The sequence below is a fragment of the Equus caballus genome, chromosome 18 (assembly GCF_041296265.1).
Source record: "Equus caballus isolate H_3958 breed thoroughbred chromosome 18, TB-T2T, whole genome shotgun sequence".
NCBI lineage: Eukaryota > Metazoa > Chordata > Mammalia > Perissodactyla > Equidae > Equus > Equus caballus.
In genome coordinates this window covers 61,432,080-61,459,846 of record NC_091701.1, presented here as the reverse complement: position 1 = coordinate 61,459,846, position 27,767 = coordinate 61,432,080, and the positions used below count along the sequence as shown (strand labels likewise).

The window sequence follows — 27,767 nt, the reverse complement described above, 5'->3', positions numbered from 1 at the left end:
TCCTAGGATGATAGCTGCATACCGTGCTGAAACAGGAAACAGCCAAAAGAGAGGGTGACAGAGAATTTCTCAGTTTAAAACAACAACAAAATGTGTTTGAAACTATGTTTGAGCATTTTTAAAAGATAAATATGTATCACAGCAACAAAACATTTGCTTAAAATAAAGGAACAAATGACACACAGAAAACATTGACAAAGGAATAAAATTTGATATAATTATATTCTGATAATGTGGGGGAGGTAAGATATATCTTCAATTACCTTAAGATAAACATAGCAATATTGAAAACTGAAACTCAAGAATTAGCAATATAATCATATAAGGCTGATTGAGTAATGGCCCTCCAAGATAACTACATCCTTGGTACATATATACAATGGAATACTACTCAGCTGCAAAACAGAACAAAATCATTCCATTTGCAATAACACGGATGGACCTTGAGAGAATTATGTTAAGTGAAATAAGCCAGCAAGAGAAAGATAATCTGTGTATGACTCTACTCATATGAGGAATTTCAAACTATGGACCAAGAACAGTTTAGTGGATACCAGGGGAAAGGTGGGGTGGGGGGTGGGCACAAAGGGTGAAGTGGTGCACCTACAACATGACTGCCAAACATTAATGTACAATCGAAATTTCACAAGATTGTAACCTATCAATAACCCAATTAAAAAAAAAAAGATAACTACATCCTAATCCCTGGAACCTGTGAATGTTACCTTATTTGGCAAAAGGGACTTTGCAAATGTGATTAAGGATCTTGAAAGCGGGAGACTGTCCAGGATTATTCAGGTGGACCCCCAATATATCCAGCACAATCCTGACAAGGAGGAGAGGGAAGATTTTACTACAGAGAGATGATGTGACGACTGAAGCAGAGAATGGAGTGATGCACTTGGATGATGAAGGAAGGAGCCACAAACCAAACACAGGTAGCTGCTAGAAGCTAAAAAAAAAAGAAGAAAATGGATTCTCCCTAGAGCCTCCAGGAGGAAGCAGTCCTACCAACACCCTGACTTAGCCCAGTGAAACTGATTTTGGATTTCTGACTTGTAGAACCTAAGAGAATGAATCTGAGTTGTCTTAAGCCATTAAATTTGTGGTAATTTGTTACAGAGGCAACAGGAAAATAATACAGCACTTCATTTAGATAAATACAGGTAAATTCTGTAAGGAATAGTTCTAAGATCTGGACTGGTTAGTTCTGGAGGACTAAGGCTAAAGACCACTGCATTTCATTATAAGCATTTACATACTACAGTCATGCATCACTTAAAGACTAGGATACATTCTGAGAAATGCGTCGTTAGGTGATTCTGTAATTGTGCAAACATCATAGAGTATACTTACACAAATCTAGATGGTAAAGCCTACTACACACCTAGACTATATCGTACTACTCTTATGGGACCACCATCCTATATGTGGTCCATCATTGACCGAATCATCATTACGTGGCACATGACTATATTCGATTTTTTTTAACTATCTGCATTTATTATTTTGACTGAAACATAAAATATTACCTCCACCAAAACTAGAAACCACTCAATGGTATTATGGCTAGTCTGGCATGAGACTAAATAAATGTCGGTGACTAATCTTAAGAAGTCTATGTGGTAGGCAGAAAATGATCCCCAAAAGATGTCCATGTCCTAATACCCAGATACAAGTTACACTACATGGTAAAGAGGAATTAAAGATGCAGATGGAATTAAGATCACTAATCATCTGATCTTAAATAAAAAGATTATCCTAGACTATGCAGTAGGTCCAACACAATCACAAGTGATCTTATATGGGGAGGGAAAAGAGTGATGGAAGATTCCACTGGCCACTGCAGGCTTTGAAGATGGTAGGGAGCCATGAACCAAGAAATACGGGCAACTGTTAGAAGCTGGGAAACAGAGGGGGAAAAAAAGACTCTCCCCAAGAGCCTCTAGAAAAGAATGCAGCCCTACCAATGCCTTGATTTTAGCCCACTGAGACCCATTTCAGACTTCCAGAATTTTAAGATAAATTTGAGTTGTTTTAAGGCATTAATCTGTAATAATTTGTTTCAGTAGCAATAAGAAACTAACACAATCTAGAATAAGGTTAGTGTTTAGTTATTATTAAAGAAAAACTATGCTGTGCCAAGTTGGACACAAATATTCCAATCCTTGTTTGGTGTTGGGATGTCACTGCCTCAAAACACTATACACATATATTAGTTTCCTATGTCTGCTATAACAAATTATCACAAACTGGGTGGCTTAAAAAAACATAAATTTATTCTCTCACAGTTCTGGAGGCCAGAAGTCCAAGATGAAGTTTTCAGCAGGGCCAAATGCCTGCTGAAGTCACCAAGAGAGAACCCAGTGCTTGCCTCTTCCAGCTTCTGGTGGCTGCCAGGATATTTCAGTGTTCACTGGTTTGTGGCACAACACTCCAATCTTTGCCTCAGTCTTCACATCACCTTCTCCTCTGCATGTCTCTATTCTGTGTCAAATTTCTCTCTGCCTCTCTCCTATAAAGACACTTACGATTGGATTTAGGGATCATCCAGGTAATTATCAGGATTACTTCTTTCTCCCTCCCCTAACCCTCTAAAGTCTCCCTGAGAGCTCCTCCTCTCAAGATCCTTCACTTAACCATTTATTTTGGCCACAGAGTAACATTCACAGGTTCTAAGGATTAGGATTTGGACCACCATTCAACTCACTACAACTTACGCCCACCAATCTATTCAGCCAACAAACGTTTACTGAAGTCCCTTTATACCCAGCTCTGTGATGAGTAAATAATGAAGATACAGAAGGAATCTCTGTCCTGAAGGAGTTCATAATCCAGTGATGAGGAAAGAAGAGAGCTGAGCAGAAAGAGCTATTTACAGGAGCACATAAAAGGAGCAGCTAATGCATATCAGAAAAACAAGTGTAAGGGAATGGTCCTTCACAGATAAATTAGTCCCTTTCCCCTCTTCTGGCAACACTATCAGAACTCTGAACTCCTAGGACCAATAAAAGCAGCCAGAAAGTGCTATAGTCTAAATATCACACTTAATCTGTTAACAATATGCTAACACAAACAGGGATTCTAATTCAGGAGATATAAGTGGTATACCATTTGAGAAGAGAGTTGACAGATTAGTGAAAGAACTTCTCCAGAAAAAAATTAAGCAAAAGTTTAAAAGATGAAAAAGCAGAGGAATATTTAAACAGTAGCTAAAGAAAACTGAGGGGTGAGGATGGGGAAAGATAGCACAAACATGTTCAATATTCTTTACCAGGGCAATAATATACTACGGTTGAAAAGAGTTCCTGAAATTCTTTAATCCAGATTTCCCTCTTTGTCATATGACCAAGGTTTTCCAGGACCAGAAACAAGATTCCAAAAGAGATTTTAACATCAGGTACAGAATTAAAAACAAAAAAAACCCCTTATGGAACAAAGACCTAAGCATAACATACCACTTCTGCCACTAAATCCCATGACATCTCTTTATAAAAGCTGTCCATCTTAGAAAGTTAAAATTTACAAATTATAAAAGAAATTTTCATTTATTTAACACTAAATATAGGAGATAAAAAAATAGCTCTAAGTGAAAAGTCTACATTTTCCCCTAAATTTTCTCAAGTCAACATCTTTTTTCCATTTCTTGTTTATTATTGGCCACGCATGATAGGTCTGCATACCAGTCATATCTTTTCAAAAATGTTCTTTTTCACTTATGCCCCACTAAGATTTTATAAATATAAATTCCTTAAACTCAAAGCAGAAGCAGCAGTGGCTCCCAGTGGCCAATTTATGATAGGTATATTTTCCTATCACAGTTCTTGTATTTTCATACATGATTTCCAAAATTGTAAGAACCCTAAAGAAATTACATTAGAAAAAAATAAGTTAAAAGACTATTTAGCTAACTTTAATCCTGTACTCTTCCCCTTGACAACAATAAGAATATTATCACACATGCTTTTCAGACAACTAAGAGATCCTTTAAAGCATAAAATACATTACTTAACATTATGCTTTCGCATTTTCAATGTCCTTGGGATCGCTTACTGACTCAATTAAAAAACTGAATAATCACTACTGCAACAAACAGTCACACATAACAAAAGCATTGTCATCTATCTACCTATTTGTTTGATCAGATTAAGACTGTTAAAACCTAAACTAACTCCCCTAGAAGATCCCACCCCAAGTATGTAACTGAGGCTGAGGTGGCATCCTAGATTTTTCACCATGATGTATGTGGTGGACAGAAATCTAAAGATATACCCCCAAAGTTTCTGTCCCCTGGTGTGATTAATTGGTGGGTAATTCAATCAAATGCTAATAGGTTCTGCTGTGAAGAAACTTTGCAGATAGAATTAAGGTTACTAATCAATCAACTGATCTTAAAATAAGGAATTACCCTGGATTGTTCCAGTGGGCCCAATGTAATCAAATAAGCCCTTAGCAGCAGATGGCAGAAAAGTCAAGTCAGAGATACAACAGAAAAAGGAAGTCAGAGAGACGCAAAGCATAAAACAGACTTGATCTTCCATTGCTGTCTTTGAAGATAGAAGGGGAGCCACAAGTCAAGGAATGAGGGCAGCCTCTAGAAGCTGAGAACCTTTGGGTGACAGCCATCAAAGAAAAAGGGACCTCAGCCCTAGAACCACACGGAACTGAATTCAGCCAAGAACCTGAAGACCTTGGAAGCAGAGTCATGCCAGAGCCTCCAGAAAGGAACACAGCCCTGCTGACACCTGAGCTCTGAAGCAAAGAGGCAAGCTGTGCCCAGACATCCGATCTAGAGAAACTGAGAAGATAAATTTGTGCTGTTTTAAGTCACTAAATTTGTGGTAATTTGTTATGACAGCAATTTAAAACTACCACAGATTTTGGTACCACAAGCGGTACTGCTGTAACATACCTGAAAACGTGGAAGTGGCTTTCGAATCGAGCAGTCAGTAGATACTGGAAGAAATTTAAGGAGCATGATAGAAAAAGCCTATATAGCCTTGAACAAACTGGAAGTAGAAATTTAGACTTTAAGGATGCTGCCAGTGAGGATCCACAGACTGCTTGAAGAAATGTGGATTTGGAGGATAAAAAGATCTGACTTGTCATTGGACGTTGCTTTTGTTACCCATTCTGACACTCTCTGCCTTCTAACAGGAGTGTTTAGTGCATTTCGTTTTATAGAACTGTTGATTTGGTTCATTTTAAATCTACTGTCTTGCTATTGTTTCTTTGGTTCCATCTTTTGGTTGTTCTTTTTCCTCTTTTCTTCCCTTACCGCCTTCCTTTAAGTCTAAGCCACCAGCTCCTCTCATCTGGATTAACACAGTAGCCTGCCGTCTGTCTCCTTGCTTCCACCCTTGCCCCTTACCCCAAAGGCTCTTCTCACCACAACAAGCAGCCTTTGTACTTGCTATTTCCTCCGTCTACAACACTTTCCCTATCTCCCCTACCTAGGTCAGGTTTTTGAGCAAATGTTACTTTTCCCCTAACTTACTTGTAGTAAGCAGAATAATGGCCCCCCGCAAAGACATCCATACCCTTATCCCTGGAACCTGGGAATATGTTACATTGCATGGCAAAGGAGAATTAAAGTTGCAGGTGGAATTAAGGCTTCTAATCAGCCAACCTTAAAACAAGGAGATTACCCTGGACTATCCAGAAAGGCCCAATGTATTCACAAGGGTCCTTAAAGAGAGAGAGGGAGATGTGACTACAAAAGAATGGTCAGAGAGAGGCAAAGTTGCTGGCTTTGACAATGGAGGAGGGGACAGCCCCACAACAAAGAAATGTGCAGCCTCTAGAAGATGGAAAAGGCAAGAAAATAGATAGTCCCCTAGAGCCTCCATAAATTAATGTAACTCTACCAATGCCTTGATTTTTACCCTTTGAGACCCACCTCAGACTTCTCACCTCCAGAACTATGAAATACATCCATATTGTTTAAGCCACTTTTAAGTTTGTGTAATTTTGTTATGGCAGCAATAGAAAACTAATACACTACCCTATTTAAAACCACAAGCCCTCACCCCACTCTCCTTTGCTGCTTGGTTTTCCTCCATAAAACGTATTATCTTCTAACAAACTTTACATATAAATGTAAATTCTGTAAATAAATAAAAGTTCCATAAAGGCAAGGGTTATCTATTTTTTTCAGTTTCCCAGGGCCTGGTACATGGTTATGTGCTCAAATATTTGCTGAATGACATTTGATAAATTATAAATATATGAATATGTTAGAAGAGTGATGCTAATGATAATGCTGATGGTGACAAAAATACCATTAATCTTAAAGAAAAACTAGATATAATCAGTGGCTGTTTATACTCAATGACATTTAGATTTATAGCTATGCATTAACATCTCTCAAAACACTTTTATTATTCAGTCTCTGTATTCCTTTTCTTCTCAATTGCAACAGCTCTTTTTTTAACCACAGTTTTTAATAACTTAGGAGATAATATTAAGTATACACATATTTTTTCAATTCTTAATATTTTTGAGCAAAATACCACAACTTATCTATAGGTTCAGAAAAGAATCAATATACAAAGTATTTCCTCCCTGAAGGAAGTTACTGACATTTGAGAAAGTCTGCCAGTTTGAAATATAAAAGAAAAAATTTTAGCAATTATCAACAAAGGTAGTATATTATCTTCATTCAAAGAGTAGAGAATAGTCTTTGGTGTTGAAAGGCACTACTCACCTGCTCCAGGAGTAGCTGTCATAACTCCAACAAGAGGACTCTGCATTACTGAAATGTTTAGCTGCACAAAAACAGAAGAAAGTGTTCAGGCAAAAATGCAAAGCTCTAACCGTAACAGAAACACAGTAAGTGTTGAAAAGCTTCATTCAACAAGCAACTGAATGCCTACCAGGTACTGAAGATACCTCTAATTAGCTAATAATCTAAGAGTACTCCAATGTTTCTTTAAGTTAAGCAGTATTAATCTAAAATATGCTAGACCCTTCAGAATATTTGTTTAAAATAACAAAAGTTACATTAGGTAAAAAGACGTTATTTTTAGTAGAAAGTAACACTGCTAGCTGTTTTTAGTTCTTAAGGTAGAATATTTGAAATCAGAGAGAATGGTGATTCTTCAAATTACCAAGCTCACATAGAAAAATAGAAAGACTGCACAATTCTATTTATTTTTAAACAGCCATTTACAAACCGTGAAATACTACAGATTCAAATCAGTCTACACAATAAAAGACAGCATACCTCTGCTTCTACTAGTTGAAAGTTACAAAGCAGGAAAATTATCAGTACTATTTTCTTTAAATGTGAGAAAATTAAAGATTAAAATAGTTAAATGTCCTTCTATAAACAAAGACAACAATATCCAATCAAGAATGAGAACAGGCTCTTTCTCTATAAGTAATTATATAAATAAAGATTTTTTTAAACAAGTTCTAATTAAACTAAAGAAATCTAAAATTTGGCTACTATCTAGCAACCAGAACCAAATGTTGAGATATGGTTAGGAGAGATACAAAATGTACTGGTCAATTTTTAATGTCAACTTCTTTCATGATTAGAGAGAGGTTAAACAGATTCTCAGGGGGAAAAACTAATTTGGGCGTTAATCTAATAATATTCTCATCAACTTTCAAGTCAAAAATATTCTCTACAAATTATGACCCACAAGACTTTTAAAAATTCTGAACATAGTAGTAACGGTGAACTATCTTTCTTCTAACATATCATCATCAGAGTAATGAAAATTGGCGTAAATTTATAAGCCAGTGGTTTCATATCAAACTAAACATCAGATTTATTTATCAACCTTTAGAAAAATATTCCAGAACAGAATATTCTAGATTTAGTGAGTCCAGAACACTACTGTCCCAAAATAACACAACCCATACAAGTAATTTTAAATTTTATAGTAGATACATTAAAAAAATAAAACTAGGTATAGTTTATTTAACCTAATACATCCAAAATATTATCATTTCAATATGTAATTAACATAAAAAGATAAATGAGATAGTTTACATTCTTTATTTCTAAGTCTTCAAAATTTAGCGTATATTTTACACTTAAGTGTATCTCAATTAAGTACAGGACTAGCCACATTTCAAGTGTCGACAGCCACACTTGGCTAGTGGCCACTGTATTGGATAGTACTGCAGGTTTAGAAATGTCGGAAAGAGAAAGTATTCTGTTCAACACAGTGAATTAATTTTGCTTTGCTTGACAAATAGGACTACCATGCTAGGCATATCAAGCGACTAAACAGACAAAATTTACCGAAAGATGCTTTCTACTATTCTTAAACTTTCCAACAACTATGCTATATTTTATTTAGGGAATTTTATTTATGCTATATCTTATTTATTTCTCCAAACCAAACAGCAGAAATATCTTTATACCAAGAACTTATCAGTTTAACTGATACTTTGTTTATGCTAAGCACAATAGTGATAGGAGAGCACTTGTGACTATAAAAGCTACTAAACTTCCTAATTAAAAGAAAAATTCATGCTATCTTTCAACTGACAACCAAGAGCTATCATATAATATAAGCATGGAATGGCTGTCACAAACAGTGGCTCTAGATTCACAGCTGCCTGGGTTTAAAGCCCGGCTCTGCTAGATTGGCTGCCTTACCCTTGACAAATTACTTAAGCTTTCTGTGCTCTAGTTTTCCTCAATGATAAAACAAAGCTCATTCGTAGCTACCTCATAGATTCACTGTGAGGATTAATTGAGATAATACACAAGAAGCTATAAGATCAGGGCCTGTGCACAGTAGATAATTCATAAGAACAGACACTTTCTTGTAGCTATCAGTCCCATCAAAACAGAGAATCCCTACCTTGCATACTGTATGACTGAAAACACCACCATCAGAACACCTACACCTCCACCAACCAAAATTAAACATCACCATCAGAACTCCGCCACCCGGAACATACTAAACCATCAGCTCATAAATATGCAGGAGGCAGCATTTTTAGTAAAATAAGTAAAGTGTGAACGTAGCTCTAAAAGGCTATTGGTCTTAAAATAATAAAATCATTCTTAAAACAAAGGTCTCAAATCATTACAAAGTGCCTTGCATCTGGATAAAACCCTGAATCTTCATTTGTTCTTTCACAAAATTATGTATAAATACTGAACTTTTTAAACAATACAAATGACTTAAAACCATGATCATTTCTACCTGTATATTAAGTAGGTTGGGGTATGGACAGATAAATAAGCCATACCTATAAAAACCTCGGAACTGCCTATATGAGAAAATAATCTGGAGCTCTGCTACATTTTAAAATACATTTCATGATAAACACAGTTTAAGTAGATTCCATGATAAACGTCCTTAATGCTTATTCTGTGCAGCTACATATTTCGTTACATTAAATAGACCTCAGGGAACCATTCCAAATTACTGACTCTCACTGTATAGCCACATAAAAACATGAAATTATCTATTGTGGATCGTGAATGATGGTACATGCATCACCTGTTTTCTTGAAGTTAAAGGTGTTGATCCAAGTCCAGGGCTGGAAATGTCATCATATATACTTCTAACTGGTGGAGCTCCACTTTTATCTTTATGAGCTGGTACAACTGGCTGAGGTGGTGACCCCCCTACAATGTACAAAAATTACAGTTAGATGAGTAAACAAATTTTCCATCTCTCTGATAAGATTTTTTCAATTTATATTTTTAAAACAGACAAACTCCTGTCTCCTAGTGCTTCTCAAACTTTAATAGACCTAAGAGTCACGTCAGGTTCTTGTTAAAATTCAGATTGTGATTCAGAATGTTAATTAGGCAGAGCCTGAGAATATGAATCTCTAACAAGTTCCCAGTAATGCCAACACTGGTGATCCACAGACTGCACTTTGAATAAAAGTTTCCAGAATAAGTAAATAGAAACTTGAGTTTTTAGTAAACATATGTAACTTTTGCTTTTTCTACAAAACGCTTAACATTTCAATACAAAATTTGATCCTATTTCTCACTTGAAAGTAGGTATTAAACAGCGCCAGTTTGTATACACTTTAATAAATAGCATCCCCTAAAGTGGAACTTGACTGTCAAGATTAAACAGATCCCATTCATGTTTCTCACAGTAGAAATATATTTAAGTACATCATGAAGATACAGGAAAAGGACCAACTTTTGGGGATATAAAGATGTCTTTATAAGTCAGAGTATGAGCAATGCCAAATAGTGAAGTAGTTCAGGCCCTCTGTAAGATTAATGTCTGAGCCTAGACGGTACAGCATAAGCCATTGAGAACAGGCTATAGAACAAGACTGACCTGGCTTTAACCTCCTGCTCTGTCAGTTATTAACAAGTCAGCTTCAGCAAGTTCTTTTTTTTTTTTAAAGCCCCAGTACATAATTGTGTATCATAGCTGTAAGTCCTTCTAGTTCTTCCATGTGGGGTGCTGCCACAGTACCACTTGGTGAGCAGTGCTAGATCAGCAACCAGAATCCGAACCAGCAAAACCCCAGGCCTCCAAAGTGGAGCGCACGAACTTAACCACTAATGCCACTGGATCGGCTCCTTCAGCAAGTTCTTTATTACAGTTAGCCTCAGTTTTCTCCTTTGAAAAACAGGGATACTACTACTAGCCTTTAAGATTGATGAAAGAGTGAAAGTAACATATAAAATGCTTAGCATACTGCCTGGCTCATACATACTCAATATATGGTAGCTACAATAACAAATACATTTGAAATATATAAAAAACAAAAATATGTCCAGAATAAGGTTCTCTAGTCAACTATTTCAAACACAATTTAAGTAATTCTCCCTGATCAATCCTAAGAAAATTAATAAACCACTTTAAACCAAACAATAGCTTAAGGACAATTAAAATCAGAAGAGTTTCTATTTAAACACCTACTAAAGGGATATTAGCTCACATTTGGAATTCAACCACTTTTGTAGCTAATCCTCACTACTCATAGTCAAAACTTCAAAAGTTATCTTTCAAGATCTTTCTTTACTAAAGGAGTCTTATAAAAGATACACATTGCATTTAGGTAACAATATTTTGTGCTGACAACTGCAAATTCTGCGTAAAAGATTTCCCCATAGTTTGTGGAGTTAGTCCTTTCAGAAAACACACAAGTGAGAATTTAATTCATTATAATTAGAAGTACAACTCATATCTACAAATTTCAAATTACACTTCTTTTAACTGAATATTTGCCATTATTATATTTACTAGGAATTATTTAAACTGAATTCAGTTGAAGTTAAACGACCATATTTTTCTTGCTCCCACACTTCAACATCTCTGAAACAGGGATACTTTACAAAAAATTGGCATCTTGGCACTGTATCATATTTAGTGTTTTTCTTTCTCAGTTAAAATAATGGTGAGTTTCATAATCAATAACATCTTAGATTGGATGAAATGTAGTACACATATTTTTAATAAGTGGTTCTTGGAATTATAGTAGCTTATATATAATAGCTTACTGCTTACACCTCTATTCCAAGAGTCTTAAAATAAAAAACAGATGCAGTGCTTAATTTTTTTAAATTAAAAAACATGTTGATGAGGGTGAAAGTTGCACCATTATTCTTTTTAAAATTCTAGTACATGTACTGATAGTACTATGAAACTATTTTAAGCAATTTACCTACCTGCAAGTAAAGGTGATCTCATTTCCATTACTCCTACTGAAGGGCCACTAAGTGACCGAGGTTGTGGAGTCACTGGAGCTGGTAAATCTCCCATTAAAAATCCAGGTAAGAACTGGGCATTCACCCCTGGCTTTGGAGACGTGGGTGAACCCAGCATCATTGGTTCAGATCCTAAATTAATCAAAAAATAAAAACGAAGTAAGGATTTTAATGGTACAATATCTAACAAAAAGATGCAAGAATATAGCATAATTTTGATAATTTAATCAAAACTGTTAAATACTAGGCACAAGTGAGAGCAAAATGGCTGGTGAGCTGACCCGGGACTCTCTCCCCTCCAAACTACAACTGAAGAACCGGAACAACTGAATTTCAACCAACAACCCTAATACAGAGACTGTCAGAGACCTACAGCAGCAAGACGACAGAGGATGAAGAGGGTGCAGCCGGCCTTGGAGGAGCTGGAACGGGGTCAGAGAGAACTTCGCTCCCTCCCCTAGAGACTGGGATCGCTGTCGCAGGTGAGGGTAGGAGCAGGGGGCGGATCGTGCGTCCAGAGATCGTCCAGGACTCCCACCGCCAATGCAGTGGAAACCCACTGACGGGGGAAACCTTCTGAGTGCGGGGACCCCATCAAGCCAGGGCCCTGGGAGACCAGAGAGTGAGAGCTGATCAGAATCCAGATCAGTACATGAGAGAAAGTGCCCCTCCTTCCCCAACCCGCGCTGCGCACCTGCCATGGCGGCTGAAGGCAGAGGGCTCAGCACACACGGCTCTTGACCCCCATCTAGTGGTGACAGGCTGTAACTGCAACCGAATACTACCATCATGTGCAAAAACTGCTCCTCTACCATTCAGCAATTTATAAAAGCTCCAGACCAGAAGGAAAACAATAAAAACACAGAATTAAGTCCTGAGGACTTGGACATAGGTAAACTAAGTGAAAATGAGTTCAGAGTAGCTATCATCAAAAAACTCTATGAGGTAAAGGGAAATATAGAGAAACAAGTCAACGAGTTCTGGAGTTACTTCACAAAAGAGATTGAAACTATAAAGAAGAATCAATCAGAAACACTAGAGATGAAAAATACAATGGATCAGATAAAACAGAATACGGATTCCCTGAATGCCCGTGTAGACACCATAGAGGAGCAAATTAGCATAATCGAAGATAGACAGGCTGAATGGCTCCAGACAGAGGAAAAAAGAGAACTAAGGATTAAAAAGAACGAGGAAAATATCAGAGAAATAGCGGATTCAATGAGGAGAACCAATTTAAGAATCATCAGAATTCCTGAGGGCGTGGAAAAGGAAAATGGAGCAGAAAGTGTGCTTAATGAAATTATAGAAGAGAACTTCCCAAATCTAGGGATTGAGAGAGACATGTGTGTGGAGGAAGCTTTCAGATCTCCTAGATTTGTCAATGTAAAAAGACATACTGAAAGGCATATAATAGTAAAAATGGCAAAAATGAACAACAAAGAAAGAATACTCAGGGCAGCAAGACAGAAGAAAATAACCTACAAAGGAACTCCTATCAGACTTTCAGCGGATTTCTCTACAGAAACCTTACAATCTAGGAGAGAATGGAGTGACATATTCAAAACTTTAAAAGACAAAAATCTTCAGCCAAGAATACTCTATCCAGCAAAAATATCATTCAGATGTAAGTGAGAAATTAAATCTTTTCCAGACAAACAAAAGTTAAGGGAATTTGTAACCAAAAGTCCTCCACTACAAGAAATCCTCAAGAAGGCTCTCTTACCTGAAAAAAGAAGAAAAGGCAGAAAGCAGTCACAAACCATAGAGTAGGGAGACAGATAGATAGAACCAGAATAGGATACAAATATTCAACTATAGCATTAGAATAAAGGTAAGGAAACCACCAAAGCAAAGACAAGCTTATCACTCTAACTATAAACTCATAACAGGAGTTGGAATAACAGATGAACATAATAATTTAGGAGGGGAAGAGGAAAGGGATTAAATCAGTCTAGGCCAAGTAAGTAAGAGACCACCAGAGAATGGACTATATTATACACGAGATTCTAAATACAAACTTCAGGGTAGCCACTAAACTAAAAAACAGAACAGAGCCACAAAACATAAATAAGGAATAATCTAAGAAACCCAGCATAAGAAATTGCAGAAGTCAATGGGTAGGCTAAAAAACACAGGACGAGAAACAAAGGTAATGCAGGAAAAGGAGATAAAGAGCGACAGATTGACAGCTTTAAGCCCTCATGCATCAATAATCACCCTCAATGTAAACGGATTGAACTCTCCAATAAAAAGACACAGAGTGGCAAAATGGATTAAAGAACAGGATCCAACAATTTGTTGCCTCCAGGAAACACACCTCAGCCCCAAGGACAAACACAGGCTCAGAGTGAAGGGGTGGAAGACAATACTTCAAGCTAATAGCAAGCAAAAGAAAGCAGGTGTTGCAGTACTTATATCAGACAAAATGGATTTCAAAATAAGGCAGGTAAAGAGAGACACAGAGGGACAATATATAATGATCAAAGGGACACTTCATCAAGAAGAAATAACGCTTATAAATATCTATGCAGCCAACACAGAAGCACCAAAGTTCATAAAGCAACTATTAACAGACCTAAAGGAAGATGTTAAAATCAACACAATAATAGTAGGGGACCTCAACACCCCAGTCACATCAATGGACAGATCATCCAGACAGAAAATCAATCAGGAAATAGTGGAGCTAAACGAAAAGCTAAAACAATGGGACTTAACAGACAGATATAGAACACTTCATCCAAAAACAGAACACACATTCTTCTCAAGTGCACATGGAACATTCTCAAGGATAGACCATATGTTGGGAAACAAGGTAAGCCTCTACAAATTTAAAAAACTTGAAATAATAACAAGCATCTTCTCCAATCATAATGCTATAAGTCTAGAAATTAATTACAAGAAAAAAGCTGAGAAAGGCACAAGGATGTGGAAACTAAACAATACGCTATTGAACAAGCAATGGATCATTGAAGAAATTAAAGAAGAAATCAAAAAATACCTGGAGACAAACGAAAATGATAACATGCCATACCAACTCATATGGGATACAGCAAAAGCTGTATTAAGAGGAAAACTCATCACAATACAGACACATATTAACAAACAAGAAAAATCCCAAATAAGCAATCTTAAACTACACCTAACTGAACTAGAGAAAAAAGAACAAAGCCCAAAGTCAGCAGAAGGAGATAAATAATAAAAATCAGAGCAGAAATAAATGCTATTGAAATGAAAAAGGCAGTAGAAAGGATCAATGAAAAAGAAAGAGCTGGTTCTTTGAGAAGATAAATAAAATTGACAAACCCTTAGCCAGACTTACAAAGAAAAAAAGGGAGAAAGCTCAAATAAACAAAATCAGAAATGAAAGAGGAGAAATAACAACAGACTCTGCAGAAGTATAACAGATTATAAGAGAATACTACAAAAAACTATATGCCAACAAAATGGATAACCTAGAGGAAATGGATAAATTCTTGGACTCTTACAATCTCCCAAAGCTCACTCAAGAAGAAGCAGACAATTTGAACAGACCAATCACAAGGAAAGAGATTGAAACAGCAATCAAAAACATCCAGAATAAAATAAAACCCCAGGACCAGATGGCTTTCCTGGGGAATTCTACCAAACTTTCAGAGAGGATTTAATACCTATACTTTTCAAGCTATTCCAAAAAATTAGGGAGGATGGAACACTTCCTAACACATTCTACGAAGCCAACATCACGCTGACACCAAAGCCTGACAAAGACACCACGAAAAAAGAGAACTACAGGCCAATATCGCTGATGAACACAGATGCAAAAATTCTGAACAAAATTTTGGCAACCAGAATTCAGCAATTCATCAAAAAGATTATACATCATGATCAAGTGGGATTCATACCAGGGACACAGGAATGGTTCAACATCTGCAAATCAATCAACGTGACACACCACATCACCAAAGTGAGGAATAAAAACCACATGATCATCTCAATAGATGCAGAGAAAGCATTTGACAAGATCCAACAGCCATTTATGATAAAAACTCTGAACAAAATGGGCACAGAAGGGAACTACCTCAGCATAATAAGCGCCATATACGACAAACCCACTGCCAACATCATACTCAATGGGCGATAACTGAGCACCATTCCCCTGAAAACAGGAATGAGGCAAGGATGCCCTCTATCACCACTCTTATTTAACATAGTACTGGAGGTCCTGGCCAGAGCAATTAGGCAAAAAAAAGGAATAAAAGGAATCCAAATAAGGAAGGAAGAAGTGAAACTCTCGCTGTTTGCAGATGACATGATCTTATATATAGAAACCCCCAAAGAATCCATTGGAAAACTTTTAGAAGTAATCAACAACTACAGCAAAGTTGCAGGGTATAAAATCAATTTGCATAAATCAGTAGCATTTCTATATTCTAATAATGAACTAACAGAAAAAGAACTCAAGAACACAATACCATTCACAATCACTACAAAAAGAATAAAATACCTCGGGGTGAATTTAACTAAGGAAGTGAAAGATCTATACAATGAAAATTACAAGGTCTTTCTGAAAGAATTGGATGACAACATAAAGAGATGGAAAGACATTCCATGTACATGGATTGGAAGAATAAACATAGTTAAAATGTCCATTCTACCTAAAGCAATCTACAGATTCAATGCTATCCCAATCAGAATCCCAATAACATTCTTTACAGAATTAGAACAAAGAATCCTAAAATTCATATGGGGCAACAAAAGACCCCGAATTGCGAAAGCAATCCTGAGAAAAAAGAACAAAACAGGAGGCATCACAATCCCTGACTTCAAAACATACTACAAAGCTACAGTAATCAAAACAGCATGGTACTGGTACAAAAGGTGCACAGATCAATGGAACAGAATTGAAAGCCCAGAAATAAAACCACACATCTATGGACAGCTTATCTTCGACAAAGGAGCTGAGGGCATACAATGGAGAAAAGAAAGTCTCTTCAACAAATGGTGCTGGGGAAACTGGAAAGCCATATGTAAAAGAATGAAAATTGACCATTCTTTCTCACCATTCACAAAAATAAACTCAAAATGGATCAAAGACCTAAAGGTGAGACCTGAAACCATAAGGCTTCTAGAAGAAAATGTAGGCAGTACACTCTTTGATATCAGTATTAAACGGATCTTTTCAGACACCATGTCTTCTCAGAGAAGAGAAACTATAGAAAGAATAAACAAATGGGACTTCATCAGACTAAAGAGCTCCTCCAAGGCAAATGAAAACAGGATTGAAACAAAAAAACAACCCACTAACTGGGAAAAAATATTTGCAAGTCATACATCTGACAAAGGCTTAATATCCATAATATATAAAGAACTCACACAACTCAACAACAAAAACTCAAACAACCCGATCAAAATATGGGCTGGAGACATGAACAGACATTTCTCCAAAGAAGATATAGGGATGGCCAATAGGCACATGAAAAGATGTTCATCATCGCTGATCATCAGGGAAATGCAAATCAAAACTACACTAAGATATCACCTTACACACATTAGAATAACAAAAATATCTAAAACTAATAGTAACAAATGTTGGAGAGGTTGTGGAGAAAAAGGAACTCTCATACACTGCTGGTGGGAATGCAAACTGGTGCAGCCACTATGGAAAACAGTATGGAGATTCCTCAAAAAATTAAAAATAGAACTACCATATGACCCAGCTATCCCACTACTGGGTATCTATCCAAAGAGCTTGAAGTCAGCAATTCCAAAAGTCCTATGCACCCCAATGTTTACTGCAGCATTATTTATAATAGCCAAGACATGGAAGCAACCTAAGTGCCCATCAACAGATGAGTGGATAAAGATGTGGTATATATATACCATGGAATACTACTCAGCCGTAAAACAGAACAAAATCATCCCATTTGCAACAACATGGACGGACCTTAAGGGAATTATGTTAAGTGAAATAAGCCAGTTAGAGAAGGACAATCTCTGTATGACTCCACTCATATGAGGAATTTAAAAATGTGGACAAAGAGAACAGATTAGTGGCTACCAGGGGAAAGATGGGGTGGGGGGGTGGGCACAAAGGGTGAAGGGGTGCACCTACAACACGACTGACAAACAATAATGTACAAGTGAAATTTCACAAGATTGTAACCTATCATTAACTCAACAAAAATTAAAACAAAAACAAAACCTGCTAAATACCAGAACCGTAGTTGAAGCTATTATTTTAAAAACCAATAAAAATTATTTCTAGAAAAATGTGAAAGTATTTTGTACTAACAATATTAATCTTTGACAGCTGTTTTTGTTTACATTTCCTCGCAGGTTTAAGAATCAACATTTATCTTTAAATTTAAAAATTTTAGTTTATTATCTAAAAAAAATCCCTAATACATACAGAATGACCTCTTTCCATTTCTGGGTCAGCTTCTACTATACAACAATCAAAAACAAGGCTAGAGCGCACTATCCACTCACACAAAGCTCCTTAGCAAACCAAACACGATGTGTTTAGCTCACTACATGTCCCATTTTTTTCTTCCCCATACACAAAAATTGCAAATCATTTTCATAATAAAGGTGTAATCATACACACATTAGAGCACATATGAAATAACAGTGATGATTAGCATCCCAACTAAGAAACAGACTGAAAAGATTTGGAAAGATTATTCTTTGGATCATTTTTTAAAATCATTCATTTTAAAGTTAGAAATAATCAATAAAAGTCTAATATACAACCAATTTAAAAAGAGAACTGACACTTCACAATCAATTCAAAATTAATCTTCACACAGAGTACAGTGTAGGTATTATTATTCCCATTACGAAATAAGGAAGCCATACTTAGTCTAATTTCAGAGCAAAGTAGCACAGTAAGGAAAACAAGGGCTCTGGAGTCAGAAACCTGGGTTCTACTATCTCAGCAAAATGGGCATAATGGTAGTAGCCACTCACACAGCTTTGATTAGAATTATAGCAAGTGAAGCACTTGGCCCAGTGCCTAATAGACAGTAAGCATTCAACAAATATTAGTTATTATTCCAACAGTATCTTATAATAGCAAAAACTGAGTAACGTATAAATGTAAAATTTGCAATTTCTGCTGATGAAAATTTAATTTTTCAACTAAGTGACAAGCGGAATGTGACTCATGGCACTCAGAAAAGTCAAACATTTGCTATGTTGTTTATACAGTCTTTATTAAGTATTACTTAACTTCTAAAGAGTATCAAAAATTTGTTTCTTGAGGCCGGCTCCATGGCTGAGTGGTTAAAGTTCAACACATTCTGCTTCAGTGGCCCAGTGTTTGTGGGTCCAGATCCCAGGCCCGGACCTACTCCACTCATTAGCCATGCTGTGGAGGCATCCCACATACAAAACAGATGAAGACTGACACAGATGTTAGCTCAGGGCTAATCTTCCTCAAGCAAAAAAAGAGGAAGATTGGCAACGGATGTTAGCTCAGGGTGAATCTTCCTCTCACACACAAGAAAAATTTGTTTCTTGCTATCCAAATGCTGTCAATTATTTATTCTTCCTCTTATTTCTCATTACAGTTGACCTAGATATGAACAATGCAAGCATATAAAAGAGAAAAAAACGTAATTCTGGAAAAGAAAAAACAAATACTGAAATAGGTGTAAAGAACTATAGTTTCATTGTAATTATTTTAAAATGCTAGTTATTATGTTACTATGGTACTATTACATATTTCCAAAGAACATTACACACCAAAAGCATATTCTGAATAGATATATGCTTATCTGTTCCACCATAATAAATACAAAATTTTAGGTACCACCAACTACCTTCACTCTCCATCCTCCAAAAGAAAAAACATATACAGGGCAAGTATAAGAAGAATTAAGTCGAGAAAAGTTCTGATATATCTGGAGATATATTGTGATACAGTAGAAGGGACCAGAGCGAGGAGAGCACAAAGGACTCAAACAAACTGTCATTAACCACCCCTCGGGATAAATATCCCTTAAAGTGAACTATACCAATGGATCCTGCAAGTCTTACATTCCATTTCACAGTCTGTACTCCTAAAATAAGCATTATATCTTACTCGGCTAGCACTGTTTGTCGAAGTAACCCTTAGTTTTAAGATACCATCAGGTGCCGAGAAAATGTTTATTCCTCACCTGGAATATCTGCAATATATGGGCTTGAACAACTAATATCAGTTCATGTCAGATTTCTGACCAGGCAATAAAAAAGGAACAGGTTTATTCACATTTGTAACCCCAAGAAATATGCACTCCAAAATGTTTCTGTTGAGTACAAAACATTCGAACTGGAAATGAACAGTTTTCTGATCTCTAAAATAATACAAAACATAAATACCTAGACCAACATCTGTACATAAGTTTAAACATAGCCGAGTATCTGCACTGACATGCATTTAGTTTCTCATGACTAACACTAAAACAGTTAGTTACTCAATTCTCAAAAGAAACTTATTTTGCACAAAAGATGGCATTATATAGCCTTCAAATCCAAAAACACTCATTCTACTGATAGATATAGCGCTTGCTCTTTTCCAAACTCAGCAAGACGTAACCCAATTTTCAAATGTCTCTATAACAGCAGACAGTTTATTTTCTCTTCTAAAATTTTCGACGGTTCTCACAAGTCCCAAAACTCAAGAGACAAAAAGGAAATCGACATCCTGTTAATTCGGTACATTTTCTCCAACGACAACACATTTCAGCAAGGCCCCCCATTAAATAATGGAATGAATTTTCACTACGTGACTAATTATAGGAAAAGACCACCTACAATACCTGGTCACTCTCAAGATAAAGGCAGATGCCAATTCCAGGCTTCCTATTAAGGCCAGTATCTCGATGGCTGTCATCACCTGGTTAAATAAATGTCGCTTGACTCAAGCGTCCATTAATAACACATTCCTTTTTGCAAAGCCCAGAAGACGGAAGGACTCAGGAACTAGAAGCCTAGGTGACCACAGAGCGGAGGCCTGCAACCCCACCTCCTGGGCACCGCCCACCCACGTGTACTCCGGTCAGTTCCTTCCCATCGACGCTTCGCGGGATCCCGGAACCCAGCAGCGCGTACTAGGCACTGGGGGAGTCTCAGGTATGGGCAGGTGTGGTGTGGCTGTCGTGTCGGGGCACAAAACGGCTCAGTCACCACTCGACGGCCGTTTTCTCCCCCTCCCCAGGGCCCGCGGCTTCCCGGAGCCGCCTTGGTAGCGGCAGTGCGGCGACGCCTGGAGCAGGGGGCCTCTCGGGAAGTTGGGGCCGAGCCAGGGACTCCCCCTGCGCGACTCAAACTAGCAGAGGAGAGCCTGATGACCGCTGCCTGTCAGTGTTTCCCGCTTCCAGGCCGACGGCGTGGACCGCAGTGCCAGCGAGGAAAAGCAGGTTCTCACTCACCCAACGTGGGCGCCTGGGACTCCACGGCAAAGGCTGCCATCGCGGCGGCAACTACACTTAGCTCCAGACCTTCCGATTTTCAAAAATGGCGGAAACTCTCCCCATGGGGAGGGGCACCCTACCTTATGGGGTTGCGCAACTTCCGGACATGCGCCGTACTTAGGTAGTGGGCGCCGGAGCCGTCATTTTGGAATAGGGCAATAGTCTGCGCAAACTCAGCATCTGGGAGGCGGCTTTCACTGGTAAGGGGATAAACCAGCGTGGGAACTGGTTCTGGGAATGCTTTTGCTCAAAGCTCAGGATGCTGTGAGCCTCCGGATTGGTTGCTCCTTGAGTTTCATAAAAGCACAAGTTCTTTTACTCACGGTTTTATAGTCAGCGTGAGTTTACCTAGTGCTCTGTCGTCTGTCGGCTTTTCCAAGTAAGAGCCCATTCTCAAAGCGTGTTTTCTACCATATGTATGCCATTTTTTAAAATTTTGTGTGATATAGGCGCAATTTTATATTAAAGCATAACGCATACTTACTGTTTTATTACATACTAATACGTACAAAAGATATTAAATAACAGAGGCTAATAATAAACATCCGTGAACCCACTGCAGCGCGGAATCCTGTGTGCTGCTCTCTGTCCCATCCCGACTGTCCTCCCCTCACTTTGGTGCTTTTCTTTAGAGTATATTCCGATATCACACACACATTCTATATAGGTGTGTACAAAAATATGTTGTTTAGTTTTGCTCACTTACTGACTTTGTGAAAGTGATATGCTACATGTTTATGTTCCAGGATGCTCTCTGGTCCATACCAAACTCATTATCCTCAAAATACCCACCCAACTTCCGTCACTATTTCCTCTAGGATTTCCTGAAATCCCAAATCCAGTAAGAATTTTGTAATTTGAGTAAGGCAATAACAATTCCAGCATTAAGTGGCAACTTCCCAGAAATTAAAATTTAAAACCGCTTACAGATGACTTGACCTTTTTTTTTAAGAAGTGTATGGGTTGAACTGTGGAAAAAGATATGTTTAAGTCCTAACCTCCAGTACATATGAATATGACCCTATTTGGAGAGTCTTTGCAGGTGCAATCAAGTTCAGATGAGGTCATACTGAATTACCACCAATTTGATAGCTTAAACCAACAGAAATTTGTCTTTTATAGTTCTGGAGACCAGAAATTCAAAATGAGTTTATGGGGCTAAAGTCAAGGTGTCAGGAAGACTGGTTTCTTCTGAAGGCTCCGAAGGGAAAATATGTTTCCTTGCCTTTTCTAACTTCTGGAGGCTAACTATATTCCTTGGCTTTTGCCCTGTCTTCTCCCTTCAAAGCCAGAGGCATAGCATCTTCTCTCTCTCTGACACTGCTTCTCTCTGCTTCTGTCATTACATGGCCTTTTTCTCTCATAGTAAAATCTCCCTCTGCCTACCTCTTATAAGAACATGTGGAATTACATTTAGGGCCTACTCAGATAATCCGGGATAATCTTCCCACTTCAATATCCAGTTGTGATGATTGAGTTAATAATCACATCTGCGACGTAGCTTTTGCCATATAAGCTAACATTCACAGGTTCCAGAGATTTGAGTGTGCCTATCTTTAGGGGCTATCATTCAGCCCACCACACCCAGCAATCTCCTTTGTAGAATTTAGGTACCAAGAAAGGTTCATCAATGAAGGAATTTCTGTATAAATTATGATTTAGCCAAACAAAAGAACATTATACATCTATTAAAAAGAACTAAGGTGGATTTGATATGTGTGTGTGTATTGACCTAGAAAAATCTCCATGATTGATATACTGAAAGAAGCAATTTGAAAACATATATATGGCATCATTTTATTTTCATTTAACAAAAAAAGTATATCTGGGCACAGATGCAAAGAGAGAGATGCTTGTTTAAATAAGGGAAGAAGTTGGAAAACATTTGTGCCAAACCATTAAAAGGAAAGATGGAGGGGGAGAGGAGTTTGTAAATTGGAGGGCTAAGAAGGGCCTGTAATTCACTTTATATAAGTTTTAGTGGTTGATTAGAGGTGTTATTTATTATTAGGTGTTATTTATTATTTTTAGTATTCAAATTAAAAACTTTTTTCCTTTAAGAAAGAAAGTCATTTTCCTTTCTTCACTTTCATTTCAATCTTCTACCCTTTCAACTGGCTCTTTCCTTATTACGTTATAAAGATGCCCAGTTTACCATATCAAAAAACCTTTCCTAGAAGTCGCTTTTTCTTCTAGCTATCATGTACTAATTTCTTTCACATGTCTTCTTTTTTTCAAGATCCAAAAAAAAGGTCTACAGACTTTAGTAGATGGTCTGTTTCCCTAACTTCACCAATTCACTAAACACTGCTTCCTGTGTAAATCCTCTTCTGAAACCACTGACCCCAACTATTTTTCTCCTAATTGCCAAATTAGACCTGTCTCCTTGACTCTGCAGTATTCAACAGCTTTGACGATCTCTCCCGATCTCTCCCTATATATGAGTGTTTGCCTTGTTTTGGTGATGCTATGCTTCCTGTTTCTCCTCACAACTTTCTACTCTTTCCTTGTATTTTCCATACCTAATCCCATTTCATTCTCACCTGGACATAATCTTGTTAGTCAAGCCTTTGTCCTCTCTCTCTTCCTCAGTTCTTTATGGTCTCCCTTGGAGTCCTCATCAGTTGTCATGTCTATGCAAATAATTTCCGCTATTGTCTGCCCCACTTCTTTCTAAAGCCAAATGATACTTTTCCAGATGTGTGCTAAACACCTACCAACGCATCAAACCTTAAAAACAAATTCATCTTACCCCTAAAACTAGCCCTATTCCAGTTGTCCCTTTTTATGTTAGTCTCTTAGAAACTGAAAATTAAAAGCACAGGGTGTTATAGTAGAATTTAAAGCCAAACAGACCTGAATTCAGAGCCCAACTTTCCAACTTAAATCTTATATTATTTGAATTTGTACTAAATCTCTGTAGATTTTATTTTGTGTAAAATAGAAACAATACCTGCTTTGAAAGGTGGTTATGCTTAGTTCCCGGGCCACTTTGCTTTTTTTGGCTTCCACCTTACCTGCCATCAAACCATCAGATACAAGACCTATTCTTTCCCTCCTCAATTCCTAGACATATTCAGTTAACTCTTTACATCTTCCTGCCTTCAGTCCCCCCCACCAAATCTAACACACCACTAGCCAATACTCCCTTCTTTGTTCATGTTACTTGGCTACCCAAAACCCCTCACTGACTTCCAATTCTCTACAGCAGCCTGTTTTCTTCAGCTCTACAAGATTCACGTGTGCAATGCATGACACCAAACAATGTCCCTCATTACACTAGATACATTCTCACCCGGGCAGCAAGGAAAGGGGAAAAACAGATTCTCTTAGGGCGGAAGGTGTCATAGACTGAATGTTTGTGTCCCCCAAAATTCGTAGTTGAAATCCTAACTCCCAATATGATGGTATTTGGAGATGGGGCCTTTGGGAAGAGATTAGGCCATGAGGGTGGAGCCCTCATGAATGAGATTAGTGCTCTTATGAAAGAGATCCCAGAAAACTCCCCTCACCACCTCCACCTGCACGTGTAAGGATATAGCCACAAAACTGCTGTCTATGAATCAGGAAGCAGGCTCCCACCAGACACCAAATCTGCTAGTGCCTTATCTTGGACTTCCCAGCCTCCACAGTTCACAGAACTGTGAGAAATAAATTTCTGTTGTTCATAAGTCACCTAGTCTATACTATTCTGTTATAACAGGCCAAACAGATTGAGACAGGAGGGTAGGAGCATCAAGAGATTTCAATAGGCACCACTAAAGGGAATACACATTCACCTAGTATGATTGACAATCCTGGCTTCAAAAATAAGGCCTCTTTACCCTCTCACCCTAACCTTCTGCTCCCATTAGTTCTCGCATTATTCCCCTTTGCAAACCTTTACCCTGTGAAGGATCTTCACATTGTATTCCTTGCTCACAGCACCCCCCTGCCTAGCATCTCTTTGCTTTCCACCCCAATTTACAAAGTCTTGTCCTTCCTACAAGTAGCAGCTCTCTTGCGCCATGAAACTTGCCTCCGCCCTGCCAGCCCTCAATCATCATCCCATTTTGGAACACATTATTTCTGCAGCTCATTTGCTGTAAGATACTTGCTTTGTAAGTTTTCTTTTCGGCCCCACTAGATGGATTTTCTTGAGGACAGGGACCATAGCTTTTTCTTTTCTATATTTCTATCACTTTTCAATAAATATATGTTGTAAAAGTAAGTGAATGAACAAATTAATGACAAGCTCTAATTAAATAAACATTGAATAAAGGGTAATTACCTGACATAACTTATTTGATGCAATTTTGCATGTTTTCAGATTTTTAAAATCATAATTTTGCACATTAATTCTATCAGAAGTGCTTATTATTTATATTATAAAATGAAGACCTGTTTGTAGTTATAATTATCTTTTTTTTGGTAAAATGAGATTTTCATACCTGGATTATCTTGAATGAGAAATACTTGTATGGCACAATTTTACTTTTTTATAAAATTTCTTGTTAAACAGCAATCTTTAGAAATAACGCATGTTCACCATATTCTTCTGTACATGAATATTGTTATCTTAATTACAATATTTGCTTTCCTACTTTCTTTTCTGAACATATTAAATAAAATATCACAAAGTGGAACACTTGGATTTGTGCTTCCCTGAATGCTGCCCTCCAGTGACAAAAGATTTCATCAAAGTGCTATTTTTTTAGACATTGATTTTCAAACTTAGATGGGGAATCCTTTCTTTAAACAAGGTATTGTGCAGATACTTAATACATACAACAGAACTACTCTGGTTGGGGGAGAAAAATAGAAGAATACAAGTCCCACTAACTCAGGGTTCTTGCCCCCTAAACTGTCGGCTGACTCTCACACCTCCAGATGACCCCTGAAATACCTAGGGCTGCAGAGAGGCCAACCTCAAAATTAGCTCTGGGCTATATATATTTCACTTTCTTCTAGACTCAAAACAAATTTTTAAAAATTCATAAATATGTGAAATCTAAAAATTTATCTATTTTCAATATATTTGATATATACATAGCCAAACTGCTTGTGTATCTATCACATATGCTGAGTACCATCATCTTAGTTATAAGTGTCTGTTAATATGCAGTATTTGTACATAAATATAAATTCAACTTGTTTATCTTAAAATCTCACTCTCAGTCTATTTTAAAAATAAAAACTAAGAATTTTTAGAAATTGAAATGAAGAAAAAAGATACCCACCTTTAGTAAGACTTTAGGAAAAGGATGGAGTTTGTCACCTTCGGAAAGAGAGCAAGGAGAGGGAACATCTTGTCACTCTTGTGCTCATCATCTCAGTCTTTGGCAGTTGGTGTAACATGGGCTGTCAGTCACTTAGACTGTGATGTCACATAAAGCACACAGAGGAACCATGCCTTCATAGGGCCCAAGGACAAGTGATCCCCAAAAGAGGTTCATGGTGTTTAAGATGTGGGGATGGTGTCCAGAAAAATACAAGTCCATTAGTTGTTATTTGCCTCTATAAATAATAATGACCAAAGCTACATCTTTATAGATTAAAACAGTATTACTTTTGGAAATTTATGAGTTTTTTCTGATCATTCCAGTAAACAACTGGCACAAAGGGGACAGCCAAATATCAAAGGAAACATGAGTTTGGCTGATTCCTCTGTTGTGTTTTAATCAATTAAATGCTTCCTATCACCTACTGGAAGTGAAATAGTAACATCAAAACTCACATAACTTTGGGACAGTCTCTTCAATAAATGGTGTTGGGAAAACTGGACAGCCACATGCAAAAGAATGAAAGTAGACCATTATCTCATGCCATACACAAAAATAAACTCAAAATGCATGAAGGCTTGAAGACAAATCCTGAAACCATAAAACTCCTGGAAGATAATATAGGTAGTACACTCTTTGACATCAAACTTAAAAGGATCTTTTCAAATACCATGTCTTCTCAGACAAGGGAAACAAAAGAAAAAATAGGCAAGTGGGAGTTCATCAGACTAAAGAGCTTCTGCAAGGCAAAGGAAACTAGGATCAACACCAAAAGACAACCTACGAATTGGGAGAAAATTTTTGCAAATCATATATCCGATAAGGGGTTAAGCTCCTTAATATATAAGGAACTCACACAACTGAACAACAAAAAAACAAACAGCCCAATCAAAAAATGGGCAGAGGATTTGAACAGACATTTTTCCAAAAAAGATGTACAGGTAGCCAATAAACACATGAAAAGATGTTCAACATCACTAATCATCAGGGAAATGCAAATCAAAACTACACTAAGATAACTAAGATAGCACCTTATGCCTGTTAAAATGGCTATAATCACTAAGACTAAAAATTACAAAGGTTGGAGAGGGTGTGGGGAGAAGGGAACACTCATACACTGTAGTGGGAACACAAACTGGTGCAGCCACTATGGAAAACAGTATGGAGATTCCTCAAAAAACTAGAAATAGAACTACCATATGACCCAGCTATCCCACTACTGGGTGTCTACCCAAACAGCTTGAAATCAACAATCCAAAGTAACATATGCACCCCTATGTTCATCACAGCACTATTCACAATAGCCAAGACATGGAAACTATCGAAGTGCCCATCGACTGATGATTGGATAAAGAAGATGTGGTATGTATATACAAAGGCATACTACCCAGGCATGAAAAAAGACAA

At 37.4% G+C, this 27,767-nt stretch overlaps 1 protein-coding gene across 5 annotated transcripts in view; it reads right to left on the bottom strand.

The window, feature by feature from the left end:
- NUP35 (nucleoporin 35) overlaps window positions 1-26,444 on the bottom strand; it is a 43,240-nt gene extending 16,796 nt beyond the window's left edge. Inside the window, exons 1-5 of one of the 5 annotated variants that reach the window (XM_070240592.1) lie at window positions 12,354-12,382; window positions 12,033-12,266; window positions 11,621-11,791; window positions 9,474-9,601; window positions 6,707-6,767 (exon numbers count right to left, since the gene is read on the bottom strand). In XM_070240592.1, coding sequence (XP_070096693.1) covers window positions 6,707-6,767; window positions 9,474-9,601; window positions 11,621-11,780 — 349 coding nt within the window. In that variant the 5' untranslated portion in view covers window positions 11,781-11,791; window positions 12,033-12,266; window positions 12,354-12,382. 5 annotated transcript variants of the gene reach the window in all.
- Window positions 26,445-27,767: the final 1,323 nt, after the last annotated feature.